The sequence below is a fragment of the Anomaloglossus baeobatrachus genome, chromosome 7 (genome assembly GCF_048569485.1).
Source record: "Anomaloglossus baeobatrachus isolate aAnoBae1 chromosome 7, aAnoBae1.hap1, whole genome shotgun sequence".
Taxonomy (NCBI): Eukaryota; Metazoa; Chordata; class Amphibia; order Anura; family Aromobatidae; genus Anomaloglossus; species Anomaloglossus baeobatrachus.
Window position 1 is genome coordinate 16,798,359 of NC_134359.1, and position 21,808 is coordinate 16,820,166.

The window sequence follows — 21,808 nt, forward strand, 5'->3', positions numbered from 1 at the left end:
TCCCCCCCCCCCTCATCTGCTCGTGTTCCTCAGGTCTCCCCATTATCCCCCCCCTCATCTGCTCGTGTTCCTCAGGTCTCCCCATTATCCCCCCCCCATCTGCTCGTGTTCCTCAGGTCTCCCCATTATCCCCCCCCCATCTGCTCGTGTTCCTCAGGTCTCCCCATTATCCCCCCCCCCATCTGCTCGTGTTCCTCAGGTCTCCCCATTATCCCCCCTCATCTGCTCGTGTTCCTCAGGTCTCCCCATTATCCCCCCCCCCATCTGCTCGTGTTCCTCAGGTCTCCCCATTATCCCCCCCCCCCATCTGCTCGTGTTCCTCAGGTCTCCCCATTATCCTCCCCCCCCATCTGCTCGTGTTCCTCAGGTCTCCCCATTATCCCCCCCCCATCTGCTCGTGTTCCTCAGGTCTCCCCATTATCCCCCCCCCCATCTGCTCGTGTTCCTCAGGTCTCCCCATTATCCCCCCTCATCTGCTCGTGTTCCTCAGGTCTCCCCATTATCCCCCCCCCATCTGCTCGTGTTCCTCAGGTCTCCCCATTATCCCCCCCCCCCATCTGCTCGTGTTCCTCAGGTCTCCCCATTATCCCCCCCCCCCTCATCTGCTCGTGTTCCTCAGGTCTCCCCATTATCCCCCCCCCCATCTGCTCGTGTTCCTCAGGCCTCCCCATTATCCGCCCCCCCCCTCATCTGCTCGTGTTCCTCAGGTCTCCCCATTATCCCCCCCCCCCCTCATCTGCTCGTGTTCCTCAGGTCTCCCCATTATCCCCCCCCCCCATCTGCTCGTGTTCCTCAGGTCTCCCCATGTCTTGTGCCTGCCCTGCTCCCTCCTGCTCCTCTCCCATCTGCAGATAACCTCTCCAGGAGCTGCCACCTGCAGGGACCTCATTCCTGAGACTTTTGCGCTGCTCTCAGGCCCCTTCGCTTCCTCTTCTCATCTTCACACTGTTGGGGGTTGTTACATTGTAGCAATATTCCCCCCCCCCCCCCCTCTTTGTCCATTTATTATCTGCTGCACTTTTAAGAAATGTATTTATGTATTTTATTTAATCCTCCCATTCTTTCCTCCCTGCAGAGGCGAGATACTGCCAAGTCTTCTCTGCATTCTTGTGCAAACTTCTGAATGACAAGGGAGATTTATGGGCTGGAGGGAGTAGATAGCAGATACAGAGGAGTGCATTTCACCTGTGCCACCCTGCTATGCCACCCTGCTATGCCACCCTCTGCTATTGCCAGGTCCAGTGAGCTCCAGTAGCCAGGTAACTGCCACACCTTGTCCTACCTGTAGTGGCCATTGCATGTGCGCTGTGCAATAGCAGAACTGTCTACCCCCTCCCCACCATGGAGGGCAATGCACAATTAATAATTCTTATTCACCTCCCTCTATCTATTCCCTCCTCCTTGTCTTTCATCTCTCCACCCACGACCCTTGTGTGTTCCTCCCAAAACTTGCTCCCCTTTCTTTGCTCTCAGCTTGCAGGACAGTCTATGCCCACTGATTGCGCATTGGAGCTCCCTGGATCTTCTGCCCATGTCCCCAGAGCTCCAGCACATGCTGAGTGGTGCTACTGTCCTCCCACCTCTCCTCCATCCCCATAGGGAGAAAAAGTGAACAATCCAGGCATTCCTAGGAGTTTTCTACTTGTTGATGTAGCTCCTTGTGAGTTCTTGGCTGCCTCCCCTTGATTGCACTGAGGAAGAAGCAGAAGGAGCTATATATTCATCTGTCTTGTGAAATTGTCTCACTCACCTTTTGTCAAAGCAACCATGATGCCCCTGTCCAGGACTCAGCTGGGTCTCTTCTTCATACTCCTGTGTCCTGCAAACATCATAGGACTGTGGTGGTGAGTAGAACCCAGCAGGCATTGATCCTAGAATGATGATGATGATGATGATAACCCTGGCTGACTTATCCACAAGCTCTCACTTGTCCTTCTCCACATGCCCAAGATATTTGATGAAGGTTATCCACAGCAAGCAGAGATCTGTTTGGGGTTAGTCCTCAATGTTTTGTCAGGAGCACAGTGAGGAGATGTCTAGGAGCTTGTCAAGTCAACTTAACTGGTTGCTGCTAGAGATCAGTGACATAATGCAAAGGACTCAGACAGTGGAGCTGTTGAGAGACTGGGGAGCAATGCTCTGTTGCGCTTTGACAGCCTCAGGATTACATATGATTGCTAAAAATAACAAATACTCTATGCGGTTGATGGAAATGTTGCAATGCTCTGCAGAGGCTAGCCTAGTGTGACAGTGTTGGAGTGATAGTCTGTAGATGGGGGTTCAAGGGTTAAGCTCACTGAGTTATCCATAGCCAAAGATTTGCGCACCGCAAATAAAAAAAAAATGCGCAGATTCCTGGAGGAGTCTCATGGTTTATTGGGCGTGGAGCAAAGCAGAAACTAGTGATTCTTTACAGCCTGCTGGGAGTTGTAGTTCTTCTGCTGGAGAGAGTTGTGTGTTATAATAAGGATATCCATGTATTAAGGAGCCACAAGCCTCAGGTGAGGTCGGATCTGTGGCTCCAGCGCAGGTGGCACAAGTGTAGTCATATAGTAGCAGGTAACCTAAGCCGTACATGCTGAGGGTTGTAGTTCTTCTAGGAAGTCATTAGTAGCACAGTACAATATACTAAAAGCTCTGATACTACGAGCCCCAAGAAATCACAATGGACTTTTATGGCACTGAACATTGGGGAAACAGAGCCTCTCAGCATATCTGGGCACACTTGGACTTTCAGGACCACCACAAATACTAAGCAAAGAGTCTATATATATATATACACACACACACACACACACATATATAAACATTATGCCATGGGTGACTGTGGTTTATAGTTCCAGCAGTTAATGTGTCCACAGATTGCACATTTATGCAGAGGTTGCACTAAGGATAATCGCTGTTATGTGTATACAAAAGGACTGAAGAACGACAAGCCTAAGCATGTCAGGGTATGCTGGGACTTATAGTCCTACTGGAACTTGATGCTTGTCCAATACAGTGTCATGACCGCTTGTAATATACGTCCCAGCATGTCTACCACTGGATGGAGGGCAGGTGGGGAGGCAAAGGTTGCCTAATGCTGCTTACTTCATTCTTGCAGCTTTTTCCAGGAGCACAATCTGTAATTCTTGATTTTTTTTTATCTTGATCTACATTAATTATTACCAGAGAAGTTTATAAAGTATTTTATCTCGCAGACAAGTTCAGACAAGAGCAGCAGTTGGGGAAATAAACGGGTTAAACAGCTTTGTAGCAGGATCTGGCAGAGGACGGGTTAATATTTGCACAGAGAAGATAGTGAGTGTGACCTGGGAGAAGGGGCTCTCAATCAGCGGGTCCTCATTTTGGACCCATAACGGAGGGAGGTGGGTGGGGGGCTGTCTGGTGTCTGCACATATTGATCCTATCACTCACCTCACACAATGGTGGGGTGATAGAGGGTGCTGGCTCCCAAGAGCTTGCAATCAGAGGGTGCCTCATGGTGGCATCGCTCTACTAACCCCAATCTGCAAATCTTGCCTTGACCCCTAGATGCTCAGAACAGGAGGTGATTTGAAAGCATACAGGTAGCCAAGCAAGCTTGTCCTTGTCCTTATCATGATAAAAAGTATGTGAACCCCAAGATCATTAATATTGATTATTTTTCAAATGATCAGATCATGTATATTCTTTTCGACCAATGCTTGTTAATGTATGTGCCCATAATGTGAAAATATATATATATACATGTGTGTGTGTGTGTGTGTGTGTGTGTGTGTGTGTGTGTGTGTGTGTGTGTGTGTGTGTGTGTGTGTGTGTGTGTGTGCAACTGAGTTACAAATGGTTTGGAGGTTTTCACCCACACAAATGATCTGAAGTACGACCAGTCAATGTCCATAATCATAAATTAATTATTTCACAGCTTGCTGGACTGGTGAATCTCCATCTATTGCAAAACTACAACTCCTAGCATGCTCTGGAAATGGAATTATTGGGAGTTGCATTATTACCACAGCTGGATATTCACACAATGGAGACTGCTCAGCTTGAAATAAGTCAAAACTGAAATGGTAAAAGTGAAGCAGTTACCTATAGCAACCAATCATATACAAAAGTATCGATCTGATTAATTCTTCCACCCCCATGTGGTGCCCATTGCTTCCCAGGAGCCAATGCCCAGGTCACCCAAGAGAATCTATTGCAGCCGCCAGCTATATGTTTTGTGTTATTATTGGTACATAATAGTCTATTACAATTTTCACTACCATTGTTTAAATACAAATATAAAATGTTTGATAATAAGAGAACAAAAGTGACATAACAGAATCCATGAAACCTTCGTGTGATTTTACTATGAAACTGGCTATTCATTGCTAAATTAGTGGAGCTGCAGGTATTCGCAATCTGATGACAATTGCAGTGATTTGCCCCCTCTTTCGGCTCTATATGTAATGACCTGTAGGGGTCGCTGCTGTTGTTATTGTCATAAAGGCATTTAGTCACTGACTAGTCTATATTACACCACACACTGGGAGTGCAAATGGAGATTCCAGCAATTAATAGTAAAATGATGGAGGATGGATTTTAAGCTGGCAGACCTCCACACAACCATGAGATTGCTCCATAAATCACTGCAGACTGTGCTGTGAAGACAAAATCATAGAAAATGTCATAGTTCTGATACATGAATGGATACAAGGTGCAGGATATTATTCAGCTGCTTAAACGGCAACTCCTCCGCATTGTGCTACCATATTATTGGAATTACTCTGTGGCTACAAAATACTTGAAGCAGTGGATCTAAGTATCTGGAAGAATCTATAAAATATTTATACAATTTAAAAGTGTCCTCCATCCATTGTGTATTTTCTTGTGATTTCAATAATGACATCATATTAAGTAACATCCTCCATAGAATACTCTGCAAACAAGCTGGATAGATAGATAGATAGATAGATAGATAGATAGATAGAGGGATAGATAGATAGATAGAGGGATAGATAGATAGATAGAGGGATAGATAGATAGATAGATAGATAGATAGATAGATAGATAGAGGGATAGATAGATAGATAGATAGATAGATAGATAGATAGATAGATAGATAGATAGATAGAGGGATAGATAGATAGATAGATAGATAGATAGATAGAGGGATAGATAGATAGAGGGATAGATAGATAGATAGATAGATAGAGGGATAGATAGATAGAGGGATAGATAGCTAGATAGATAGATAGATAGATAGATAGAGGGATAGATAGATAGATAGAGGGATAGATAGAGGGATAGATAGATAGATAGATAGATAGATAGATAGATAGATAGAGGGATTGATAGATAGATGATAGAGAGATAGATAGAGGGACAGATAAATGATAGATAGATCTATCTATCTATCCCTCTATCTATCTATCTATCTCTCTATCTACCTATCTATCCCTCTATCTATCTATCTATCTATCTATCCCTTTATCTATCTATCCCTCTATCTATCCCTCTATCTATCTATCTATCTATCTATCTATCTATCTATCTCTATCTATCTATCCCTATATCTATCTATCCCTATATCTATCTATCTATCAAGTTATCTTTGTGGAACTGAAATGTTGCACATGGGATAAAAGACAGTCCTCCACTTTTTTTGCACAATGAGATTGGAGCGTTGCTTGTTTTTTCCATTTCTATTTCATTGCACCTATGGGTATGTGTCTGGTAAGCCTTGCACCCATTTAAAGACTCTAGTACTGCTTCATTATATATTTGTTAAATACTGTAGATAGATATGTAGATAGATAGATAGATAGATATTAGATGTGAGATGGATATAATATAGATATGAAAAGATACATAGATTGATATGAAAATGTAGACTTATAGCTAAGAGAAAAAATATATCGATAATGAATGGATGCTAGAAGTGAAAGTATGAAAGTAAAGATAGATAAATAGATTAATAGATAAATAAGTATAGTAGATACTGTAGATGTGAGATAGATAATATACAGATGATTGATATGAGATCGGTAGATAGTAGAAAGATATTCTAAATAAATATATATATACTCAATCATACTTGAAAGTGTTGGCACCCTTGAAATTGTTCCAGTAAAGGAAGTATTTCTCCCATAAAATTATTGCAATTACACATTTTTTGTTATACACATAATTATTTCCTAAAAAACCCCCCACATAATTTCACACAAAACCACACAAAAATGGGCCTCACAATTGTAGGTACCTTCTCAAAATTGTGGGTAAACAACTTTGTTTCAAGGATGTGATTTTCTTGCAAACTCACCTGTGGCAAATAACATGTATGGGCAATATGAAGATCACTACTGAAACCAGATAAAAAGGGGAGAAGTTGACTCCATCTTTGCATTATGTGTCTGTGTGTGCCGCACTAAGCATGGAGAATAGAAAGAGGAGAAGAGAACGGTCTAAGAACTGGAGAACCAAAATTGTTGAAAAATATCAACAATCTCAAGGTTACAAGTCCATCTCCAGAGATATTGATGTTCCTTTATCCATCCATATTGCACAACATAAAGAAGAAGTTTACAACCCATGGCACTGTAGATAATCTCCCTGGACATAGATAGCAAAGATACACTGCTTCAAGGTTATAACGTAGGACAGTCCAGATGGTGGATAAGCCCCAATCAAGGTCCAAAGAAATTCCAGCCATCCTGCAGCTCAGGGGACATCAGTGTCAGTGCAAACTATCTGTCCACATCTGAATGAAATGAAACGCTATGGAGGAGACCCAGGAGGACCCCACTGCTGATACAGAGACAGAAAAAAGCCAAAATGTATATGAGTAACCAATATCCTCTGGGAAAGCGTCTTGTGGACAGATGAGACCCAGGTAGAGCTTTCTGGTAAAATACATCATTCTACTGTTTACCAAAAACGGAATGAGGCCTACAAAGTAAAGAACACGGCACCTACAGTCACATATGGTGGAGGACAGAGATGTTTTGGGGTCATTTTGCTGCCTCTGGCACTGGGTGCGGTAACTGTGTGCAAGGCATCATAAAATCTGAAGATTACCAAAGGATTCTGGGTGGCAATGTAGAGCCCAGTGTCAGAAAGCTGAGCATAGTCCTAGGTTAGGGGTCTCCAGCAGGACAATGACCCCAAACACTTCAAGAAGCCCCAGAAATGGATGGAAACAAAGCGCTGGAGGTGCTAACACTTTTGAGCATGACTGTAGAGAGAGAGAGAGAGAGAGAGAGAAGGAGATGGATAGATAGAATTTTTTATAGTAGATAAATGTGAGATACTTAGATAATTTAGAGATGTGAAATAGATATTTAAACCTATAATAGACAGATGTGAGAATACGAGACATAGAGCGACTGATATCAGATTGATGAGTGGCTGGATCAGACGTGGACTGATAAAACAGGTGGAATCAGGAACACAAATCTGCACGGATTAAAGCAGCAAAATGGATTGTAACAAAATCTGGAACATTTCATCTTTCTGACGGTTTTCACCGCGGATTTTACCCTTTGCTAACCTTGGATTTTGTTCTTGATTTATTGTGGAATTTGTGGCCAAACACACAACAAATGTTTGCAACCCAATTCCGTGGCTGTATGGATGGTGTGGAAGGCTCATGCAGCCACAGAGAGGCCACGGTTGTGTCGCTCATGCCTCGGTTGGGTTCTTCTTCGTCTCTTGCCTGTGGACTTGGCATACATCCATAGTGACCCGTGTGCCGTCCTGCACATGTATGTGACGCCATGTATATAGTGCCACCCTGTAGCTCTGCCCCCGCAGCACATACAATGTATCAGGACGGTGACATCAGTCTATAGGAGCCCTGGCACCGGCAGTGGTCACATGACGGCCGCATCGTTCCAATAGATCCAGATGCGGCTAATGAGAGCGGCATGTTGTGTGGACGCCATCAGATTCTGTCACGTTTTTAATTGTTACCAAAGAGAATGCTGGGAAATGTCACATCCCGGAATTTCTATATCTTCAGCTTTTCTGGAAGCAGATGTGAAAAATGAAATAGTAACACATGGCCCGGATTATGGCAGGACGTGATTCCGGGACACAGCGAAATCTGCAAGTGACCGGACTAATAACTGCACAGTATATGATGGGGGAAGTAGTGCACCTCTGAGATGGTATCACACATGATGGGATTAGATACACATCTCAGCAGACAGGAATACACGATAGGCTTAGATGCAGAGGCTCAATGACAGCATGACAAGTTAGGCTTAGATACACCTGCTCTTTAGCACAGTATCACACATGACAAGCTTTGATTCTGCACTAAGGAGACAGTATAATGGAGTGGGATTAGATACACAATATTTGCTGACTTTATCACTCATAATAGCCTTAGCCGGGGCGGACATATCATTGGTGCAACCTATGCGGTCGCACAGGGGCCCAAGAGGTCAGGGGGCCACACCTACCTTCAAAATGGGCGGCATGGTGGCTCAGTGGTTAGCACTGCAGTCTTGTGGTGGCTCAGTGGTTAGCACTGCAGTCTTGTGGTGGCTCAGTGTTTAGCACTTCTGTCTTGTGGTGGCTCAGTGGTTAGCACTGCAGTCTTGTGGTGGCTCAGTGGTTAGCACTGCAGTCTTGCAGCGCTGGGGTCCTGGGTTTGAATCCCACCAAGGACACCATCTGTAAGGAGTTTGTATGTTCTCCCCATGTTTGCGTGGGTTTTCTCTGGGTTTTCTCCGGGTTTTCTCTGGTTACCTCCCACACTCCAAAGACATACAGATAGGGAATTTAGATTGTGAGCCCCAATGGGGACAGTGTTCCTGACGTATGTAAAGCGCTGTGGAATATGTTAGTGTTATATAAAAATAAAGATTTATTTTATTTAAAACTGGTGGAATTATGCATTATGAGGAGCTTCTGAGCCGCACAGGGCCCATATATTGTCCTTGCACAGGGGCCCTCTCTGTCCATGTCCGCCAATGAGCCTTAGGTACCTCAGAATCAGTAGCCATGATGACAGATCCGCTGCAGCTGTTTCTATCTTCTCTGTAGTCTGCAGAAGGGAGTAGAAGTGACCTTGGCTCAGTGTCCAGGAAATTTTAAGATGTGAGATGAGAAAAGATATTTGTCCTATTGTAACGTATTGTAGATTGTGGGAGAAACATAAAGATCTACAGAAAACAACAACACAGTGGAGAATGTACCGTATATCCCGGCAGCGGAGGATACAATGCTGCAGAATACGAAGATTTCACAAGCAGAAGAGTTTATTATTATCAATTAACAAAATAAAAACGTGAATAAACAAAAGAGAATTGTAAATTCCCTCAGTATCTGGTGACCGCCCGTCTCCTCCGCCCTCAGTATTCAGTGACCGCTCGTCTCTTCCGTCCTCAGTATTCAGTGACCGCTCGTCTCCTCCGCCCTCAGTATTCAGTGACCGCCCGTCTCCTCCATCCTCAGTATTCAGTGACCGCCCGTCTCCTCCCTCCTCAGTATTCAGTGACCGCCCGTCTCCTCCCTCCTCAGTATTCAGTGACCGCCCGTCTCCTCCCTCCTCAGTATTCAGTGACTGCCCGTCTCCTCAATCCTCAGTATTCAGTGACCGCCCATCTCCTCCATCCTCAGTATTCAGTGACCGCCCGTCTCCTCCATCCTCAGTATTCAGTGACCGCCCGTCTCCTCAATCCTCAGTATTCAGTGACCGCCCATCTCCTCCGTCCTCAGTATTCAGTGACCGCTCGTCTCCTCCGCCCTCAGTATTTAGTGACCGCCCGTCTCCTCCATCCTCAGTATTGAGTTACCCCCCCCGTCTCCTCCATCCTCAGTATTCAGTGACCGCCCGTCTCCTCCATCCTCAGTATTCAGTGACCGCCCGTCTCCTCCATCCTCAGTATTCAGTGACCGCCCGTCTCCTCCGTCCTCAGTATTCAGTGACCGTCTGTCTTCTCTATCCTCAGTATTCAGTGACCGTCTGTCTCCTCCATCCTCAGTATTCAGTGACCGCCCGTCTCCTCCATCCTCAGTATTCAGTGACCGTCTGTCTTCTCTATCCTCAGTATTCAGTGACCGTCTGTCTCCTCCATCCTCAGTATTCAGTGATTGCCCATCTCCTCCATCCTCAGTAATCGGTGACCGCCTGTTTCCTCTGTCCTCAGTATTCAGTGACTGCCCGTCTCCTCCATCCTCAGTATTCAGTGACCATTCGTTGTCTCCATCCTCAGTATTCGGTGACCACCCGTTGCCTTCATCCTCAGAATCTGGTAACCACCTGTTGCCTCCATCCTCAGCATTCGGTGTGAGATGATGACTCTCTGGGGCCGGATCATCACCTCCAGGACTCGTCGTTCTTCATGTCGCTGCTCCTGCAGACCCTCATTATTGTGTCGCTCTCCAGACCTTTGGGAACAAACTGCTTCTGTTACATCCAAATATTTCACATTGTGACTCCAAACAATTCACATTGTGACATTTTCTGCATCCCTGTTCCTATGTTATTGTGCATTGTGGAGTCACTTGTCCTTGCTTCAGTGTGGAAAATATGGGTTTTGGCCATAAACGTGACGTCTGGTCAATCTTCTCCGAACAGTAGATGGGTGAATGATGCTTCACCGTGAATCTGGTCCCATCGGTTGCTACTAGTTCTGCGCTGATGGCGCCGCTGCTGGACATCTTCTGAACTGGAAGTAATCATGATGTGTCTTTCATTGGTTGCGCTAACTTTCCTTAGTCTAGGTCTGCGTCTGTGGTCCTCAACGTTTCCATTTCTTGATATTTTTTTAAAAGAGCTTAAACAGCACATTTTATCATCAATCTGTGCCGAAACCTTTGTCTGAGAGACCTTACTCAGTATGTTTGTGACCGCCTGTCACCGCCATCCTCACAATCTGGTGACCGCCTGTCACCGCCATCCTCACAATCTGGTGACCGCCTGTCACCGCCATCCTCACAATCTGGTGACCACCTGTCACCGCCATCCTCACAATCTGGTGACCGCCTGTCACCGCCATCCTCACAATCTGGTGACCGCCTGTCATCGCCATCCTCACAATCTGGTGACCGCCTGTCACCGCCATCCTCACAATCTGGTGACCGCCTGTCACCGCCATCCTCACAATCTGGTGACCGCCTGTCACCGCCATCCTCACAATCTAGGTGACCGCCGGTACTAACATCTGCAGTAACTGAGACTATTCATAGCAGAACAGAGTATTTCAGAATAGGAGTTGCCGATACTGTAGGAAGAAGTGGCGAGAAGAGCAACATTACAGGATCTCTTAGAGGTATACCGAACAACATGCTTGTTGATGGTTTCCAGGTACAGTGAGCTGAATAGTGTAGTGAGTGAGTGCAGCTCTGGAGTATAATATAGGCTGTAACACAGGATCAGTACAGGATAAGTAATGAAATGTATGTACACAGTGACTGCACCAGCAGAATAATGAGTGCAGCTCTGGAGTATAATAGACGAGGTGTTCAGTACAGGATAAATAATGTAATGTATGTACACAGTGAGTGCACCAGCAGAATAGTGAGTGCAGCTCTAGAGTATAATATAGGTTGTAACACAGGATCAGTACAGGATCAGTAATGAAATATACGTACACAGTGACTGCACCAGCAGAATAGTGAGTGCAGCTCTGGAGTATAATACAGGAGGTAACTCAGGATCAGTACAGGATAAATGATGTAATCTATGTACACAGTGACTGCACCAGCAGAATAGTGAGTGCAGCTCTGCAGTATAATACAGGAGGTAACTCAGGATCAGTAATATAATGTATGTACACAGTGACTGCACCAGCAGAATAGTGAGTGCAGCTCTGCAGTATAATACAGGAGGTAACTCAGGATCAGTACCGGATCAGTAATGTAATGTATGTACACAGTGACTGCACCAGCATAATAATGAGTGCAGCTCTGGAGTATAATACAGGAGGTAACTCAGGATCAGTAATGTAATGTATGTACACAGAGACTGAACCAGCAGAATAGTGAGTGCAGCTCTGGAGTATAATACAGGAGGAAACTCAGGATCAGTAATGTAATGTATGTACACAGTGACTGCACCAGCAGAATAGTGAGTGCAGCTCTGGAGTATAAACTGCAGCCTCTGATGAAACAGAAGGTGGATTTCACATTGGAGTCACAACTGAGAATCAGGACACAGTTACCGGGGAGGGAGGACGCTGTTGCTGCAGGATAGGCAAAGTAGCTAGAACAGGTAGCAGCAGGAAGAGGATAAACGGATTAGCTGTCAGTCACCGAGACCTTGAGCAGCGTCCAGGTCAGGTCAGGAATGTGACCCATGAAGAGGTCATGGTTCTCTGAGTCATGGTGGACTTTACAGAAGAAGCAGGGTCCACCATGACTGACTCATAACACAGGTGGTGGAATCTGGAAACATGTCACATTACAGGCGGTGTATGTGGGTTAACACCTAGAGCTGTTTACAGATGTAGCAGAGCTGATAGTGTACATAGAACTGCAACGTCCCATTTTATTTTTAATTTAAACCTTTATAACTATCTGGAATTGATCAATAAGTTGCTGTGGATGGACCTCCCTTTGCAGGCGGAGGACCCCCCACCAGTCACCTGAACGCTTATTTGCTTGTGATACTTCAGCGCCTTCTGAGTTTTTCTCTTGATTTGTATCATTACATTTGGGTCCAAATCATTTGGATCTTTTCTGTAACTATTGTGTCGCGGTCACCGCCACTTACAGCTCACAATGCAACGACATTCACTTATGTGACACTTATGTTTGCACTTTTTTTTACATTTTTGTCAGCCAATGTTTAATATTTTTGTTGCAAATTTAAATTGAAGACATTGTTCCAAACTAGAAAAAAATGTCTCCTTTCTCGCAAAAACATCACCGCACCCGTCTATCGGCTGATTCTGAAACTGCAGCTCATGTCCATAGAAGTGTATAGGGCTGAGCTGCAATACCACACACAACCTGTAGACAGGAAAAACAAAAAGCCAGCACTAAATGTGCACTTCAGCACTAAAAATTCCAAACTGTACTTATTATAAAAATTTTGAGATTTTTGGCAAAAAATTGCAATTTCTTGAGCTGCCTCGCCACGTCACGGCAAATCTCATTTGAGGCAGTCCTACACTAAAATATTTTTATAAAATGTGCCATACGGCCTCATATATGAATAGTAGAACTGCTCTCAGCAGCACTCACCTGGTCTATTTCAATCCCGTACCCATGACTGAGTCAAGGCTGTGGGCGGGACAGGTCCAAGCAAATGCTGCATGAAGTAAATAGCCTGTGGACAGGGCCTGATGACTGAATGTGAACAGTCACCAACTGCCAAAATCCAGACAGATGGAATACATCCCAAATTGGGGTGCATAGCAAGGTGAGGGTCAGCCACCGACCAATTCAATGAAGAAAAAACAAAAAGCCAGCACCAAATGTGCACTTCAGCACAAAAAATTCCAACTGTACTTATTATAAAAATTTTGAGATTTGAGAACCTATAGACAGGGATGGCACTGTTTTTGGAAGAAAGAAGCCATGTTTTAAAATGGTAAATATTTAAGAAAAAAAACAAACATCCCAGAAACTTTGTGAATTTGCTGCTGGAGAGATTTTTGTTTTTATTTTTTGTGCTGTTCAGCCCCCCTGGGTCTGGGATGACCGGATGACAGGGGGGAATTTAGTTACATAGATTATCCGAGGTATATCCAGGCTCAGTGACCGGGAATCTGTTGACACCTGAACTCTTTAAATCTATTTAGAATTTTATAAAACTTTCCAAAGTTAGTGCTATTCCAGCCACAACCTGCACAACCTACACCTGTACACAATTTATTATCTAAGGTGTACCTCCCCGCATCCCCCCCACCAAGCACCCCTGCCAAATACAGCCTCATCTAAACCTCCTCCGTGGCTCCTATCCCAAAATGATTTATTAAACACCACAAATACAGGTGTCGCTGCCAGAGGCGCAATCACGGAAACCAGGCGATAAAAACAGTGAAAAGTGACTAGAAGAGGCCACAACTGTCTTTATAAGTCCTACTAAAGATAACAGGGACCCCCATCCCTTTACCCAAAACAACAGGGACCCCCATCCCTTTACCCAAAACAACAGGGACCCCCATCCCTTTACCCCAAATAACAGGGACTCCCATCCCTTTACCCACAGCAGAGGTTTATTTTTCCATTTTCTCCATTTCATTACAGGAGTTGTCTGGTTAAATTCTTTATTACCCATTCAGGCAATATGTGATAACTTGTTGTTTGGTGACGGTCAGACCACTGGGACTAACAATGGTTAGCCAAACAGTGCTATTCCTGTTACTACAGAGTAGCTGTGCAAATGTTCAGTTGTATCTTGTAGATAGGGAGCAGTATTATAGTAGTTATATTCTTGTACATAGGGGGCAGTATTATAGTAGTTATATTCTTGTACATAGGAGCAGTATTATAGTAGTTATATTCTTGCACATAGGGGGCAGTATTATAGTAGTTATATTCTTGTACATAGGAGCAGTATTATAGTAGTTATATTCTTGCACATAGGAGGCAGTATTATAGTAGTTATATTCTTGCACATATGGGCAGTATTATAGTAGTTATATTCTTGTACATAGGGGCAGTATTATAGTAGTTATATTCTTGTACATAGGGGCAGTATTATAGTAGTTATATTCTTGTACATAGGGGCAGTATTATAGTAGTTATATTCTTGTACATAGGGGCAGTATTATAGTAGTTATATTTTTGTACATAGGGGGCAGTATTATAGTAGTTATATTCTTGTACATAGGGGCAGTATTATAGTAGTTATATTCTTGTACATAGGGGCAGTATTATAGTAGTTATATTCTTGTACATAGGGGGCAGTATTATAGTAGTTATATTCTTGTACATAGGGGGCAGTATTGTAGTAGTTATATTCTTTTACATAGGAGCAGTATTATAGTAGTTATATTCCTGTACATAGGGGGCAGTATTATAGTAGTTATATTCTTGTACATAGGGGCAGTAATATAGTAGGTATATTCTTGTACATAGGGGCAGTATTATAGTAGTTATATTCTTGTACATAGGGGCAGTATTATAGTAGTTATATTCTTGTACATAGGGGCAGTATTATAGTAGTTATATTCTTGTACATAGGGGCAGTATTATAGTAGTTATATTCTTGTACATAGGGGCAGTATTATAGTAGTTATATTTTTGTACATAGGGGGCAGTATTATAGTAGTTATATTCTTGTACATAGGGGCAGTATTATAGTAGTTATATTCTTGTACATAGGGGCAGTATTATAGTAGTTATATTCTTGTACATAGGGGGCAGTATTATAGTAGTTATATTCTTGTACATAGGGGGCAGTATTATAGTAGTTATATTCTTTTACATAGGAGCAGTATTATAGTAGTGATATTCTTGTACATAGGGGCAGTATTATAGTAGTTACATTCTTGTACATAGGAGCAGTATTATAGTAGTTATATTCTTGTACGTATGGGGCAGTATTATAGTAGTTATATTCTTGTACATAGGGGCAGTATTATAGTAGGTATATTCTTGTACATAGGGGCAGTATTATAGTAGTTATATTCTTGTACATAGGGGGCAGTATTATAGTAGTTATATTCTTGTACATAGGAGCAGTAATATAGTAGTTATATTCTTGTACAAAGGGGGCAGTATTATAGTAGTTATATTCTTGTACATTGGAGCAGTATTATAGTAGTTATATTCTTGTACATAGGAGCAGTAATATACCGGTAGTAGTTATATTCTTGTACATAGGGGGCAGTATTATAGTACGGTAGTTATATTCATGTACATAGGAGAAGTACTATAGTAGTTATATTCTTGTACATAGATGCAGTATTATAGTAGTTATATTCTTGTATATAGGGGGCAGTATTATAGTAGTTATATTCTTGTACATAGGAGCAGTATTATAGTAGTTATATTCTTGTACATAGGAGCAGTAATATACCGGTAGTAGTTATATTCTTGTACATAGGGGGCAGTATTATAGTACGGTAGTTATATTCATGTACATAGGAGAAGTATTATAGTAGTTATATTCTTGTACATAGATGCAGTATTATAGTAGTTATATTCTTGTATATAGGGGGCAGTATTATAGTAGTTATATTCTTGTACATAGGAGCAGTATTATAGTAGTTATATTCTTGTACATAGCAGCAGTAATATAGTAGTTATATTCTTGTACAAAGGGGGCAGTATTATAGTAGTTATATTCTTGTACATAGGAGCAGTATTATAGTAGTTATATTCTTGTATATAGGGGGCAGTATTATAGTAGTTATATTCTTGTACATAGGAGCAGTAATATAGTAGTTATATTCTTGTACAAAGGGGGCAGTATTATAGTTGTTATATTCTTGTACATAGGAGCAGTATTATAGTAGTTATATTCTTGTACATAGGAGCAGTAATATACCGGTAGTAGTTATATTCTTGTACATAGGGGCAGTATTATAGTAGTTATATTCTTGTACATAGGGGAAGTATTATTGTAGTTATATTCTTGTACATAGATGCAGTATTATAGTAGTTATATTCTTGTATATAGGGGGCAGTATTATAGTAGTTATATTCTTGTAGATAGGGGCAGTATTATAGTAGTTATATTCTTGTACATAGGGGCAGTATTATAGTAGTTATATTCCTGTACATAGGGGGCATATTATAGTAGTTATATTCTTGTATATAGGGACAGTATTATAGTAGTTATATTCTTGTACATAGGGGGCAGTATTATAGCAGTTATATTCTTGTACATAGGGGCAGTATTATAGTAGTTATATGGGGAGATAAGGTATGCACACCAGTGACTATGTAAGGGGAATACATGTAATAGCAGAAACTGCTGTGTGAATACTGACATGAAAAATTCAATAGCTATGTGTAAGAATGAAATGTGAAAAATGGAATCTGCATTACTGCCATGAATATATGAATAAAGAGAAATTTAGCTACTGAATTGATCAATGCAATAGAGCCCCAACACTACGCCAAAGTATTTCTCTACGTTGGGGTCCCTAGCTTGTGTGTGTCCTCTCATGCAGCTAAAAAACTTACCGTGTATGGGAAGCTGAGACCCAGGCTATATATACGATGTGGATTGGCAATAGGTGTGTATGGGGAGGGTTCACAAACGAAAAACTACTAACTGCATGAGAGGACACACACAAGCTAGGGACCCCAACGTAGAGAAATACTTGTGTATATATAGGGGCAGTATTATAGTAGTTATATTCTTGTACATAGGGGGCAGTATTATAGTAGTTATATTCTTGTACATAGGAGCAGTAATATAGTAGTTATATTCTTGTACAAAGGGGGCAGTATTATAGTAGTTATATTCTTGTACATTGGAGCAGTATTATAGTAGTTATATTCTTGTACATAGGAGCAGTAATATACCGGTAGTAGTTATATTCTTGTACATAGGGGGCAGTATTATAGTACGGTAGTTATATTCATGTACATAGGAGAAGTACTATAGTAGTTATATTCTTGTACATAGATGCAGTATTATAGTAGTTATATTCTTGTATATAGGGGGCAGTATTATAGTAGTTATATTCTTGTACATAGGAGCAGTATTATAGTAGTTATATTCTTGTACATAGGAGCAGTAATATACCGGTAGTAGTTATATTCTTGTACATAGGGGGCAGTATTATAGTACGGTAGTTATATTCATGTACATAGGAGAAGTATTATAGTAGTTATATTCTTGTACATAGATGCAGTATTATAGTAGTTATATTCTTGTATATAGGGGGCAGTATTATAGTAGTTATATTCTTGTACATAGGAGCAGTATTATAGTAGTTATATTCTTGTACATAGCAGCAGTAATATAGTAGTTATATTCTTGTACAAAGGGGGCAGTATTATAGTAGTTATATTCTTGTACATAGGAGCAGTATTATAGTAGTTATATTCTTGTATATAGGGGGCAGTATTATAGTAGTTATATTCTTGTACATAGGAGCAGTAATATAGTAGTTATATTCTTGTACAAAGGGGGCAGTATTATAGTTGTTATATTCTTGTACATAGGAGCAGTATTATAGTAGTTATATTCTTGTACATAGGAGCAGTAATATACCGGTAGTAGTTATATTCTTGTACATAGGGGCAGTATTATAGTAGTTATATTCTTGTACATAGGGGAAGTATTATTGTAGTTATATTCTTGTACATAGATGCAGTATTATAGTAGTTATATTCTTGTATATAGGGGGCAGTATTATAGTAGTTATATTCTTGTAGATAGGGGCAGTATTATAGTAGTTATATTCTTGTACATAGGGGCAGTATTATAGTAGTTATATTCCTGTACATAGGGGGCATATTATAGTAGTTATATTCTTGTATATAGGGACAGTATTATAGTAGTTATATTCTTGTACATAGGGGGCAGTATTATAGCAGTTATATTCTTGTACATAGGGGCAGTATTATAGTAGTTATATGGGGAGATAAGGTATGCACACCAGTGACTATGTAAGGGGAATACATGTAATAGCAGAAACTGCTGTGTGAATACTGACATGAAAAATTCAATAGCTATGTGTAAGAATGAAATGTGAAAAATGGAATCTGCATTACTGCCATGAATATATGAATAAAGAGAAATTTAGCTACTGAATTGATCAATGCAATAGAGCCCCAACACTACGCCAAAGTATTTCTCTACGTTGGGGTCCCTAGCTTGTGTGTGTCCTCTCATGCAGCTAAAAAACTTACCGTGTATGGGAAGCTGAGACCCAGGCTATATATACGATGTGGATTGGCAATAGGTGTGTATGGGGAGGGTTCACAAACGAAAAACTACTAACTGCATGAGAGGACACACACAAGCTAGGGACCCCAACGTAGAGAAATACTTGTGTATATATAGGGGCAGTATTATAGTAGTTATATTCTTGTATATAGGGGCAGTATTATAGTAGTTATATTCTTGTACATAGGGGCAGTATTATAGTAGTTATATTCTTGTATATAGGGGCAGTATTATAGTAGTTATATTCTTGTACATAGGGGCAGTATTATAGTAGGTATATTCTTGTACATAGGGGGCAGTATTATAGTAGTTATATTCTTGTACATAGGTGCAGTATTATAGTAGTTATATTCTTGTACATAGGTGCAGTATTATAATAGGTAAAATCTTAGAATTTCATGTATTGTGACTTTATATGTCTAATATTCTGTTTTTAATGAAGTTTGAAAAGTCTGATGAGAACGCTTTTTTTACTTATGAATGAGTCAGTTGATATCAGATTTGTACAGACATAATGCACTTTTCTACCAATGAAATCATAATTGAGCTCACGTCTATGCAGCAATCCTGGATTCACAGACGATATCTCCTTGGGCCATTTATTCTGCATCTGCCTCAAATGCTGCAACTCATCATCGGTTCTATCAATGACACAACATATAAGGGTATGTGCGCACGTTGCTTTTTACCTGCTTTTTACCTGCTTTTTTGCTGCTTTTTCTTCTGCGCTGTTTAATGCCAAAATGGATGTGTTCTTCTATTCAAGCAAAGTCTATGGGAATTTGGGTTTCTTGTTCACACTATGTTGTTCAAAATGCTGCCTTTTTGTGGCAGAACTTTGGTCAAAAACTCAGCTTTGCAGTGCAAAACCCAAATGGCAAAAACAATTGACATGTTGCTTCTTTGAAAAGCTGAGTTTTTGACCAAAGTTCTGCCACAAAAAGGCAGCATTTTGAACAACATAGTGTGAACAAGAAACCCAAATTCCCATAGACTTTGCTTGAATAGAAGAACACATCCATTTTGGCATTAAACAGCGCAGAAGAAAAAGCAGCAAAAAAGCAGGTAAAAAGCAGGTAAAAAGCAACGTGCGCACATACCCTAAGACAAACACGAGGCTGTGATTCATGTGATGTGTAAATAATGACTTATTGGTGGCGGTGACCTTCGCCAATGTCGGATTGTTATGAGAAACTTATGATTTTATTGAATTCTTTGTCTAGGAGGACGGTTCCCTGTGTAGACGGATGTTGCACCCTGTGGGACGTGCAGCACATTTGTACAGCTTGTGTTACATTCTATACACTTTTCTGCAGATCAGTCTTTGTGTGATTCTTGGATGGTGTAAGCCAGTATATTGATATTCTGCATTGCTCCTAGGTGTAAATATTTCTGTAATATGGTCCTCTATGGAGGCACAACATGGCAGAGCACAAAGCGCCTATCGCTTTCTCATGCCTCCTCAAAAGCATCATACACACATTCCCTGTCCCCTTATATCACTCTTCTTACCAACTTCTGATTTAAGCATCTTTGAGGATTGTCATTTGTTTTTGGAATTTATTGTCCTTTGCCTATTCCCTATTTGTCCACACTCCATTCCTCACTTATCCACATCCCATTCCTCACTTATCCACATCCCATTCCTCACTTATCCACACTCCATTCCCTACTTATCCACACTCCATTCCCTACTTATCCACACTCCATTCCCTACTTATCCACATCCCATTCCCTACTTATCCACACTCCATTCCCTACTTATCCACATCCCATTCCCCACTTATCCACATCCCATTCCCTATTTATCCACATCCCATTCACTACTAATCCACATCCCATTCCCTATTTATCCACATCCCATTCCCTACTTATCCACACCCCATTCCCTATTTATCCACATCCCATTCACTACTAATCCACATCCCATTCCCTATTTATCCACATCCCATTCCCTATTTATCCACATCCCATTCACTACTAATCCACATCCCATTCCCTATTTATCCACATCCCATTCCCTATTTATCCACATCCCATTCCCCACTTATCCACACCCCATTCCCTACTTATCCACATCCCATTCACTACTAATCCACATCCCATTCCCTATTTATCCACATCCCATTCCCTATTTATCCACATCCCATTCCCTACTTATCCACATCCCATTCCCTATTTATCCACATCCCATTCCCCACTTATCCACACCCCATTCCCTACTTATCCACACCCCATTCCCTACTTATCCACATCCCATTCCCTACTTATCCACACCCCATTCCCTACTTATCCACACCCCATTCCCTACTTATCCACATCCCATTCCCTACTTATCCACACCCCATTCCCTACTTATCCACATCCCATTCCCTACTTATCCACACCCCATTCCCTACTTATCCACATCCCATTCCCTACTTATCCACACCCCATTCCCTACTTATCCACATCCCATTCCCTACTTATCCACACCCCATTCCCTACTTATCCACATCCCATTCCCTACTTATCCACACCCCATTCCCCACTTATCCACATCCCATTCCCCACTTATCCACATCCCATTCCCCACTTATCCACATCCCATTCCCTATTTATCCACATCCCATTCCCTACTTATCCACACCCCATTCACTACTAATCCATACCCCATTCCCTACTTATCCAAACCCCATTCCCTACTTATCCACATCCCATTCCCTACTTATCCACATTCCATTCCCTTCTTATCCACACCCCATTCCCTACTTATCCACACTTCATTCCCTATTTATCCACACTCCATTCCCTACTTATCAACACCCCATTCCCTACTTATCCACACACCGTTCCCTATTTATCCTCATCCCATTCCCTACTTATCCACACCCCATTTCACACCTCCTTAAATGAAGTAACCACTTGGCCTGAGAAATTTGCCAATTTTTCCAGAGTCTGGAAGTTTTACACTCATTTTCGGAAAGTTGGCAAATATGTCTCTCATGCCTCATTATTCATACCAGTCTCCACCTGTGGGTCTCAGGGACCTCC

General features: G+C 41.8%; 1 protein-coding gene across 3 annotated transcripts in view; it reads left to right on the forward strand.

Moving 5' to 3' along the window:
- The first annotated feature begins 1,190 nt into the window (after positions 1-1,190).
- Positions 1,191-21,808, forward strand: part of WNT6 (Wnt family member 6) — a 90,565-nt gene continuing 69,947 nt past the window's right edge. The window contains exon 1 of one of the 3 annotated variants that reach the window (XM_075317086.1): positions 1,191-1,259. Coding sequence is in view for 1 of the 3 variants with exons in the window: in XM_075317084.1 (XP_075173199.1) it covers positions 1,768-1,844 (77 nt within the window). In the remaining 2 variants the exon portion in view is untranslated. Of the gene's footprint in view, positions 1,260-1,433; positions 1,845-21,808 lie in introns of those variants that run through there. The other 2 variants (XM_075317084.1, XM_075317085.1) reach the window with 2 other exon arrangements.